The 12,053-nt window shown below is 36.8% G+C and overlaps 1 protein-coding gene across 5 annotated transcripts in view; it reads right to left on the reverse strand.

The window, feature by feature from the left end:
- arhgef28a (Rho guanine nucleotide exchange factor (GEF) 28a) overlaps positions 1-11,566 on the reverse strand; it is a 76,707-nt gene extending 65,141 nt beyond the window's left edge. For all 5 annotated transcript variants that reach the window (XM_048188560.1, XM_048188563.1, XM_048188561.1 and 2 more), the window contains exons 1-2: positions 11,382-11,566; positions 4,073-4,119 (exon numbers count right to left, since the gene is read on the reverse strand). In XM_048188560.1, the coding sequence (XP_048044517.1) occupies positions 4,073-4,105 (33 nt within the window). In that variant the 5' untranslated portion in view covers positions 4,106-4,119; positions 11,382-11,566. The remainder of the gene's footprint in view (positions 1-4,072; positions 4,120-11,381) is intronic.
- Between the last annotated feature and the right edge of the window lie 487 nt (positions 11,567-12,053).

Raw genomic sequence — 12,053 nt, forward strand, 5'->3', positions numbered from 1 at the left:
AACATGTCAAACATGTCCCCATATCTCTGCTGTGCGCAGCACGAGTACTTCTTATCATTCATGACTAGTCAAGAAGACATGTTTATATAACCCTGCTGCATTCAACAGTTTGGACAAACCAACCCTAGTGTGTAAGTGTTCCACGATGGAATATGGTATTCATAGTTTAGACAAGAAAAGATTAAACGCATATAAATGAAACTTACATAATTTAGCTATTACTTTGCAGAACTTATATTTTATAGAATATCTCAAATATCAAATATAAGTACAAATGAAAACATGCTAACTTAACTGTCAAAGTATGTCTAAAAATAAACAATGGGCATTACAAATCTACTGCAGTAATATAATTTAAACAAAGTCTATAAAAAGTTACTAGGGCTCTAATACAATAAGAAAAAAAAAAACATTCTGGGTATATTATATTTGATGTGCTCGATGAATGTGTGCGTATCAGAGTTTATAGGTGAATAAAAGCCTAAATTAAATCTGTTTATGACTAAGCAATCATGCTTCTCCAAAAGACTTGGACCGCTTGATTTAGGATCTCTTTATGAACTTTTCGAAGAGTCAAAGTTCTGGATGAATGGACATTCAGTGGAGGGACAGAAATCTCTCAGGTTTTATTACAAATATCTTCATTTGTGTTTCAAAGATTAACAAAAGTATTTTGGGTATGTAACAACATGAGGGTGAGCAGAAATCTAAAATCTAAAAACAACAAAAACATCTCAGATCTAGTAAAGTCATTTGAACTCAGTGAAAGTTTCGATGGAAAGTTGCTCTGGCTCTAATATGGCAGGAAAAACCACTGGGTTGTTTTCTTTACCAGGTGATTTGAAACTTGCTCTCCTTGACTATGACTCATTAAACATTCCTCTCATGTATCCACACACCAGGTGAGACTCTGGTCGGAACGACAATATCCAGACACACCCTTGGACACAGGGCCATGCTTACACACACTCACAACCTGAACACACTCAGACAGAAGGAATACACACAGTAATGATGACTCTATTAATTGCAGTCTAGGGCTGAATCAACGTATCAAGGTAATTGATTACATTGTTTATGCACCGTTTATTTTCATCCCTAATCCCCTGTCATGTTTCACAAAAAAACAAAACTCTAGAGCACATGCTAATGGCTAGTATGTCATTAATACGGTTGCGTTCATATGGTGTTGTTTTTGACAAGCAAAGTAAATGATGAAACAATAAGAGATGCCTGTGATGTAATACAGCTACTTAACATACAGCTAAATGTTCAAAAAATTGGAGTCAGTAAGATCTTTTTTTAACAAAAGTGACAATTTATAAAGGTTACAAAAAAGATTTCCATTTTAATAAATGTTGATCTTCATCAAAGATTCCTGAAAAATATATGACTGTTCCCACAAAAATATTAAGCAGCACAATATTTTTCAACTGTGATAATAAGAAATGTTTCTTGAGCACCATATCAGCATATTAGAATGATTTCTGAAGGATGATGTGACATGATCAAAACTGGAGTAATGATGGTGAAAATTCAGTTTTGCCATCACAGGAATAAATTACACTTCAAAATATATTAAAATAGAAAACATATTTGAATTGTTTAATTTATTTTAATATAATAATATTTTACTTTCGAAAAAATTGCACAATAATTTATACTGTCTATAGCCAGTACAACAGTGACTGCCTTCTGACTGATTTCTTAATAAAAACAACAGCAGCAATTCAACCACTAAAGTTTTGCTTTGAGATCAAACATCAAATAAAACTGGGTGTTGAAAATAAAATCACATTACTCCATTTTGACCTCTGACTGAAGCAATACACGGATACATTGAGCAACTACAGGACGCTGCTCCTCACAGTCAATGCAGTTCTTCTGAAGCATATATAACCCCTTTGCAAGGAGCACATCTTTAAAAGTGAAAAACCACACTCTCTCAACCACACTAGGTACCTTAGCTACAAGGGACCAGAAACACCTGAAAGCATTTATCACATACACATACGCACACACACACACACACACACACTAATTGCTTTTAGCTCCGAGTGAATGAGACTGTTTGTCTGCAGTGCCGTACTGGGAGTTGAGAGTTGACACTATGCAAGTCTGCTATAAACTCTCAACATATCCCCTTACAATAACACATTATCCCCATCGCAGTCACACACACCTTAAAAAGCTTACACAACTAACACATAGTGCCCCTCTTTCATAATGAGGTCACAGAGAAGGATTGTGCGACACTCTCTTGCACCCCACACACTGTGATTATACAGCTGAGCCAGCAAATGATGAAGAGAGCTTCAGACTTCACAAGAGCTTTCAAACATCTACTCCTGTAGTCTTGGGGTTAAAGATTTGGACTGGTTTAAGCCTTGCAAGAAGTGATCCAGGTTTTTACAGCAGCATTGTATTGCATGTGTCAGCTAAAATGATTCAGTAAAGTAGTATAGAAAAAAGACATGTAGATAAGAAACTGGATTATAGTTTCATGGGCCAAGGTCATAGGTTTGATTCCCAAAAATGTGCATACTGATAAAATATAGCTTGGTTGCACTGTAATTAGCTTTGCATAGTTGGTAAATGCATAAATGTAAATGTCATTGAAGCAGCTTCACTGGAAATTCAGGTTGAGGGAGCTGTAAATAATTAGTGTGAAAAGACTTACAGTAGTGTAATGTTTTCTTAGGAATAATCTAAGGAAGTTAATGAAGGGAACAGACCTTAACGGCTAGTTAAAAAAAGACTGCCATTTCTTTATAAATCTTAAAGCTTACAGAGAGTTCTTTCTTTTGGTCTCTGTCACAGTGACTAGAAATAATAAACAGCCATTAAGGCTACTGGACACCTAGAAATTTGAATCGAGGAAACACACTGTCATAACTTACTAAAGAGGTAAGGGTGAGCTTTTTGTCCGTATAATGAACGTCATTGATTGTCATTGTATGAACAACAGCAGTTAAAGGGCTAGTACAAAAATTCTGTCATTAATTACTCACCCTCATGTCGTTCCACACCTGCAAGACCTTTGTTCATCTTCAGAACACATAAAGATACAAAGATATATTTGATGAAACCGAGAGCTTTTTTAATCTCCCACAGAAAGCAATGAAATTACTACATTCAAGGTCCAGAAAAGTAGTAAAGACATCATTAAAATAGTCAACGTGACTACAGTGGTTCAACCTTAAATGTTATGAAGCGACGAGAATACTTTTTGTGCGCAAAAACAAAATAAAAATAACGACTTTATTTAACAATTTCCTCTCTAATTTCCTCTTCATAACATTAAGGTTGAACCACTGTAGTCACTTGGACTATTTTAACGATTTCTTTACTACTTTTCTGGACCTTGAATGTGGTAATTTCGTTGCTTTCGATGGGAGATTAAAAAAAAACTCGGATTTCATCAAACATATCTTAATTTGAAGATGAACAAAGGTCTTATGGGTTTGGAACGACATGAGGTCTTCATGAGTACTTAATGGCAGAAATTTCATTTTTGGGTGAACAAACCCTTTAAAACATTCTTTAAAATATCTTTTTATGTTCCACAACAGAAAACAAAGTCATTCACAACATGAGGTGGAGTAAAAAAAAAATATACATAAAAAAAATACACATAATAGCTATGCTTATTTCCCAGATAGACAGGCAAATTCACAAGTCTAAGGTAACGAACAACTGAAAACACCAACTGTACCATATCATTTGTTAAACTTTCCATTCCTGTTCTCTGTGATGTTATAAACACAATACAAACACGGTTATGAGAGATACTGTCCATACAATGCAGAAGCTGGATGACCAGAATAGTTTCTGGAGTAGTTTCTCTCTCATGCACAGTCATACAAAGTCTTTCATAAATGAGTTTTGTCATTTGGCACTCAGGTGAATGAATGGACAGATCCCAAAAGAACAAGGAAACAAGGAAAGAAAGGGTGAAATTTAAGTTAAAAGAGTTAAGTTAAAAAGAAAGAAACAGGACATCAGGAAAAACAGAGAAGGTGGTGAGAGAAAGATATATGGAATAAAATGAAAATTGTTTTGTCAGACTCACATAGAGCGGCACCTCTCCCCTGCTGAGCTCCATTATAGCAGCAGCACCTGAAAGAAGAGAGAACACATGTATAATATACAGCAAAGCCACACACACGTCCAAATAAGCCACCTTAAACCAAACACATCTGTAGAAATAAGCACATATGAGCAGAACAGCCCCTAACATATGAGTGCTGCACAAGAGACCAGTTGCAAAACCCTGAGAGAACAAACATCTATTCATCACAAAAACAAAACACGACATTTAACTGAACACTGGCACAGAGAGAAAGAGAATAAAGTACACAAGGGACAAAAAGGCCAAGAGAAAGAGTATTTGACGTCACTTACGCTGTCATAAACAATCAAACAAATATATAAAAAAAAAAAAGGACCATCACAATGATTTTATTCTGCTGACTCATTGAGTCACCTGACTTCTCTTTTAATTAGGCCAAATCCTCCGAGAGGGATGGGAACAAAAACCTTGCCTTTTAATTGGGACATGTTCACATGGCTGTGCAGACAACAGAGGGCTTAATCTTTTGATCCTCCGAATGTCAGAACACAGCGTCCATCAAAATGCAGCCCTCTCTCTGTCTAACTCGCTCTCGGCCAGAGCACTGCTGCCATGTTCTCTCTTGCAGTCAACAGGCGGGAGAGCTCAGCCTGACAGACGACACATGTGAACATGCTTGAACTAAAATTGGAGAAATTGTGCTTTTGTCCATTGAGTAAGCTGTGAACATGTTAAAATTTAAACTTGAAATGAGGGCTATTTTTGGGTGATCTTTCACTTTATTTATAGGTAGTTCAGATGAGCATTTTGAGTGCTGTAGTGATGATGTTATTTATAAGCCAAACTGAAAGCTAAAGTTAGGCTATAAAAACATCAGTTTCATCAAAAATATCTTAATTTGTGTTCTGAAGATGAACGAAGGTCTTGAGGGTGAGTACTTAAAGGGATAGTTCAGCAAAAATGAAAATTATACCATGATTTACTCACCCTTAAAGATGCCCTAGATTCAAAAATTGAATTTACCTCGGCATAGTTAAATAACAAGAGTTCAGTACATGGAAATGACATACAGTGAGACTCAAACACCATTGCTTCCTCCTGCTTATATAAATCTCATTTGTTTAAACGACCTCCGAGGAACAGGCGAATCTCAACATAAAACTGACTGTTACGTAACAGTCAGGATCATTAATATGTACGCCCCCAATATTTGCATATGCCAGCCCATGTTCAATGCATTACACAAGGGCAAAACGTCTGGATCTGTGCACAGCTGAATCATCAGACTAGGTAAGCAAGCAAGGACAACAGCGAAAAATTGTCTTTATAAATATTTCGTTAGCATGTTGCTAATGTACTGTTAAATGTGGTTAAAGTTACCATAATTTCTTACTGTATTCACAGAGACAAAACTGTCGTTATTTTCATTTTTTAAACACTTGCAGTCTGTATAATGCATAAACACAACTTCATTCTTTATAAATCTCTCCAATAGTGTGTAATGTTAGCTTTAGCCATGAAGCACTATCAAACTCATTCAGAATCAAATGTAAACATCCAAATAAATACTATACTTACGTGATTAGACATTTTGCATGACGAACACTTTGTAAAGATCCATTTTGAGGGTTATATTAGCCGTGTGAACTTTGTTTATGGTGTTTAAAGCAAGCGCGAGCTCTTGGGGCGTGGAGCACGAGATTTAAAGGGGCCGTACCCTGAATCGGCGCATTTATAATGATAGGCAGTTAAAAAAAAATTATACAAAAAAAAAAAAAAACTATGGGGTATTTTGAGCTGAAACTTCACAGACACATTCAGGGGACACTTAAGACTTATATTACATCTTTTGAAAACATGTTCTTCGGCACCTTTAACCCATCCTAGGTGTATATGACTATCTTCTTTCAGACGAACACAGTCGGAGATATATTTAAAAAATATCTTTAGTCCTACACGGTTTATAATGGTTGTGAATGGGGGCCGTGTTTTGAAGCCAAAATAATGCATCAATCAATAAAATAAAAGTAATCCATACGACTCCAGGGGGTTAATAAAGGCAATGCATTTTTGTATGAAAAATATCCATATTTACAACTTTATAAATTCAAATAACTAGCTTCCGGTGGACGACCATACACAGGATGCAGGATACTACATCCTCTGACCCAGGATGTAGAAGTATTGTAAGCTTAGACACCTCTCGCAGTTCAAACAAATAGGGCTGTGCAACAAATGTAAGCTCCTCTTCTCTTATATCGAAATCCTCTGACATTTCTCTTTAAAAATTATAATTTTAGACTTATAATCCACAACCGGTGATTTGTTTTGCTCTATCCTCTGCGCCTCCGCGTTCATCATTATGTTGTGCGTCAGGTCAAAGGATACTCGTCCGCTGCAAATTGACATGCACATTCTGCATACGGTCATCCACCGGAGGCAAGTTAGTTGAATTTATAAAGTTTTAAATATGGATAGTTTTCTTGCAAAAATGCATCGCTTCGCTTCAGAAGACCTTTATTAACCCCCTGAAGTTATTTTTAAGGATGGATGCATTATTTTTGGCATCAAAACACGGCCCCCCATTCACAACCATTATAAACCTTGAAGGACTAAGGATATTTTTTAAATATATCTCCAATTGTGTAGCTTGAAAGTGAGTAAATCATGGGATAATTTTCATTTTTGGGTGATCTATCCCCTTTAATGACAGAAATTTCATTTTTGGGTGAAATAACACATTAACTACCCATTCAAAAATCCCAGGGCCTTTAGAAATATGGAACTGGAAGTTAAAAAATGCCAACTCTTTTCCAGGTTTTAGGACTCATTTCTACAGCATTCTATGTGTTTCTATACACAGATACATCACATACAAAATAAAAAATAAATAAAAAATAAATTGTTTGTGACAATGGTCCTTTAATAGCATCAGGCTGCCAAGCCCTTCTAGTTTCTACCTGCCGTCTTCATTTTTTAGGAGTTAATGATAGGGTGTTTTGTTTGGTCAAGGTCACAATGTGTGTTTCAGACATTAGTTCTTTATAAATCACATAATTTGGTGCTACTCACAAAGGAAAGTGCACGTGTGAGACATTTAAAAACAAGATTTTTGTTTGTTGTTGTCACACAAACGCTGACATAGTGGGTGACTTTTCATGGGACGATGACGTCACCTGTAACTCAATACAGCCTACAGATCCAATAACGCATATTACACACACAAACACACTGTGAGACACAAACCATGAATACTGCATAGTTAGACAAAGACTAACAGCCCTGGTGAACATGTCCCAAATGTATGTTGTATATTTGTTAAAGAATGTATGAATAAACTAGGAAATCAAAACAGAAATGGCTGTCCGATGGTTTCGCCTGAAGCTCAGAGACTCTTCAACTCTGATCAACCTTTTGATAGAGACTGAGCCTCTGTTACACAATCCCAACCAGTCAGTCCTTAAACACTGAGAACAAATGTCTTTTCTCTGTCTAAACCACAATAAGCCAACAGGTGCACTGGAGTCCACTATATGAAATTATATTTTATGAGGTCTTTGAGGCTTACTAGTTACTCATATGTGTGTTATTAGGCAGAACAATGATACCGTATTATCGTGATCTCTCTCTCTCTCTCGCATGCACTAGCATAATTCAGTTTTACCTGGAAGGCATTAAGGGGTTTGGAAGTGTTATCAGGGCTTTTATGGTGTAATTGCCACACCCTAAGTATGACATAAAGGTGGACTCCACAGTACCAGCTGAACAGACAGCTTTTATAACAAACACAGGCACGCACACACAAGAAACAGATTTCACGAAACTCTCTCTAAAAAAGACAGACAAACCGAATGAACAAGACGGAACAAGAGACAGCAGAAAGACAAAACACAAACAGAGCAAAAGAGAGAGAGAGAGAGAGAGAGAGAGAGAGGGGTGCCCTGAGTGACCTATGTCTGCTTCAGTTTCTCTGGGTGAAATCAAGCTGACTTCAGCCAGACGCGCTCAGATTCCACCTGCAGTCCACTGACACATGCCAGATGTCTTCTGTATTACTCTGAGTACCATTCAATCCATCACAATTACTACATTTATCAGGTCAAAATGGTAGCAAAGAAAATTATGAGGTATTTGAGATTTAACTAGTGGTGACGAGGTGAAACGTTCACAAAAACTTTTAAAAGTTCGGTTCCCAGCACCAATGAATGAATCAATGAGGGCATTTTAGATTTGACTTTTCAAGTTCAGAATACTGTTGTTATCTTTAAAGTCCCCCTGTGGTGAAAATCAAGTTTTTAAATGTTGTTTATATGTCTAAGTGGAGTTTTTAATATGCTTTACGACAAACCATGTGCAAATTCATAAGTCAACACCATTGGTGAGTATTTTGTCTTTAAAACTGCAGTGATCTAAAGACAGTTTCAAAAACGCGGTTTAAAATCGCTGGTGTTTCTTACGTCACAAACTACCTTTAATCACGTCAACATGTGGGCGGGCTTTAGCATATCATTAACGATAACCGCTCTGAAGCAAGGAAGTCATGTAACATTAGCAACACATTAGCTGTTTGATAACGTAGTCAAGCAAAAGGCTAATCATATTAATTACCGTTATGTGTCTGACGTTGTAAAAAGTGATACCATTTTGCAGTGTTTACCTCAGTAAGTTGACCGAGTGGATCTCTGAGCTCATGTGAGTGAGTGGAGGCGGGGCTAATTAGCATATTCATAGATCCATGTATACTAAATGAAGCAAGGGTGTAGAGTTACATTCAAGCTATTTTAAGGCATGAAGAATTTTTTTCCTGTGAATTTTTTAAATATGTCATTTTGATGATCAAAGATGAGTTTTAAGGGATAAAATGATTGACTACAGTGGGACTTTAACTAAAACTTAAAAATTGTTTTTGTTAACTGAAATAAATCTATATAAGAATATTTAAAAATATATAATAAAAATTATTTTAAAACTAAAATTTAGACTAAAATTAAACTGAAAACATACAAAAGCTTCTTCAAAATATTAATAAGCTATAAGAATTAATGGAAGTGATTTTACAAAACAGCAAGGTTCACATTTCTGCTTTTAAATTAAGTTCCCAAAATCCCAAGGAGTCCAATTTACTTTCATTTTGAGTGCCACACCCTAACCATGATTTTTAAAGGTGCCATCACGAATTTTTTTACAAGATGTAATATAAGTCTAAGGTGTACCCTGAATGTGTCTGTGAAGTTTCAGCTCAAAATTTCATTTTTTTTAACTGCCTATTTTGGGGCATCATTAAATATGAGCCGATTTATGCTGTGCGGCCCCTTTAAATCTCGTGCTCTCCGCCCATGGAGCTCGCGCTTGCCTTGAACAGTGCCTAAACAAAGTTCACACAGCTGATATAACCCTCAAATGGATCTTTACAAAGTGTTCGTCATGCATGCGGCATGCATGCGTCGGATTATGTGAGTATTGTATACTGTTATATTGTTTACATTTGATTGTGTTTATGAATTATACAGACTGCAAGTGTTTAAAAATGAAAATAGCGACGGCTCTTGTCTCCGTGAATACAGTAAGAAACGATGGTAACTTTAACCACATTTAACAGTACATTAGCAACATGCTAACGAAACATTTAGAAAGACAATTTACAAATATCACTAAAAACATCATGATATCATGGATAACATGTCAGTTATTATTGCTCCATCTGCCATTTTTCGCTATTGTTCTTGCTTGCTTACCTAGTCTGATGATTCAGCTGTGCACATCCAGACGTTCTGCCCTTGTCTAATGCCTTTCATAATGTTGGGAACTATGCCAAGATAAATTCAATTTTTCATTCGAGGGCACCTTTAAGAAAACTACAAATTACATTATTTATGGTAAATCAACATTATGCCACACAGACACTATTGACGGAGTTTAACTTGTCTTCAACCTGGAAAATTCATGTAAAATGACATTTTCTGTTAAACATTCTAAAATGTGACAAGACTAACATTAGTCTTGTGGGATATTCGCTAGCTACCCTGTAGGCCCGTGAAGCATTCTTTTGTTGCCTCTGTTTGCTCAGTATTCAACAGAGCAAAGAAGAGAGACAAAGACTGATGAGGAGCGCACTTCAAAGTGCCTTTCATGCCAGACCCTCCTATTTCTCTTTCTCTGGCCTGAAAGTAAGGCCTGGGACTCTCGCAGGCCATGCCATTCATGCAGGATACAACAGGGGAAGGAGGAAGTCAAAATCACTCCTGATTACTAGGACACAATGCCCTTGTGCCCTTTTTCTCTCTGCGTCCTCCAGTTTGGCTCTGATACATCCACTAGCTTCAAGTAGATTTCTGTAAACATAATCATGGCTGCAACCCAAACATTGTACAATCAAGTGCTTAAAACACTTTTGATGACAGCTCTACTTGCTACACGGCCACAATACTCAGGGTCACAATTTATGTTAAGTATATTCTACCTAGTATGTACTAATTCACATTTGCTGCTAAAAGGTTAGGGCAAGAGATATGAGTAGGGTTTGGTTTAGTGTCACTGCAGGGCTCCAAATAAAAACAGGATATGAATATCGCATGCAAATCTCACAAGATGTTTTGCAGAACAAGGATCACCATCTATTGCCCCACTTGATCTCCCAATAACTGTTATGATTTGCGTCTTTTAGTAAAATGTCTCCTTGCTTCAAAAATGCATTAGCTCAGGCTTTCACTAACATCTTCATGTGGACATGAACAGATAAATTAATGTTTAATTAAATTCGATTATGTACATGAACGTAATACAGACAGACATGCACCAGTTGTCTAATTCATATTTCTATATCATAACGCCAGAACATTTTGTGCATGTAAACAGTGCTACTGCTGTCATTAATTGCAGTAGCCTAATATGAGTAGCAAACACACTGTTGCCAAAAAGTGTCCATTTATAAAACAAGTCAAACTGAAAACTTAAAGTGGTGCCAAAGTTACATCCTGTAACTTTTCCTCACCGCTTTAAATAAAATCGAGTAGAAATGACAGAAATTAAGACAAGTTAAACCGATGTAAACAAAGATGTTGTTATAATGATGAAAACATTTTAACAGTGCGCTCCAGTTCCCATAGCTGCGACTGTCAACTGACTACAAACAATGACAGCTTTCATTGGCGCTTACTTTTTCCCGGCAAACTTCACAGCAATTCCGAAACATTTACAACAATATTCGAAGGCAAAAAGAAGAACCGTTTTAGAAGCCGCGGGAAAACTATTTCCCTGCACTTTAATTTAAGTGTGTCCGCACCTGTACAAGACATGCAAGAACACTTACCTCACTCCATACGAGTGTATTCTCTTCAACTTCACAATGTAACGCTTTCAAACCGCTTCTACAAAGTATCGTGACTGACTCGCGCCCGATACATCCGTGTTCGTGACTTGCTCTTGTACAATGCCGAATGTTTTGAATGGACACGGGGGTTGTGGATGCGCCACCGGTGCTCACTCTCTTCAGCGCCGTGTGTGATGATGGCCCTGCCCCCCTAAGAGCACATTAACCAATCCTACTACGGTGAGGGGCTGGCTCATGAATATTAAGTAGGATACTTGACTGGACCCTGCAGAAAGGTAACCAAGCAACGTCAGTACGACCTAATTAATATTCAAGAGTTAATCCTTCATCATAGTAGGACTCGTACATTCAAATAAGAAAGCGAGAAACCTGCAACAGGACACTCACGTGTTTAGGAACCAAACATTGTCTCAGGCTGGTTAACCTAGAAGACTTTTTAATTTTTACTTGTAATTATCATGTTCATGCTTGTTACAATCACATTTTATATAATTATAGGCTAGTACACACTACATTTATGCAGTAGGCTAGGCTCCGTCTATCATTATTATTCATGAATAAACATACAGTATAAGTGTAGGCCTAAAAATCTCTTTTAAATGTATGCTCCTTATAAACATGTTTTGGCAATTGGCATTACATGACAATCAA

This window comes from Megalobrama amblycephala, linkage group LG4, assembly GCF_018812025.1.
Source record: "Megalobrama amblycephala isolate DHTTF-2021 linkage group LG4, ASM1881202v1, whole genome shotgun sequence".
Classification (NCBI taxonomy): domain Eukaryota; kingdom Metazoa; phylum Chordata; class Actinopteri; order Cypriniformes; family Xenocyprididae; genus Megalobrama; species Megalobrama amblycephala.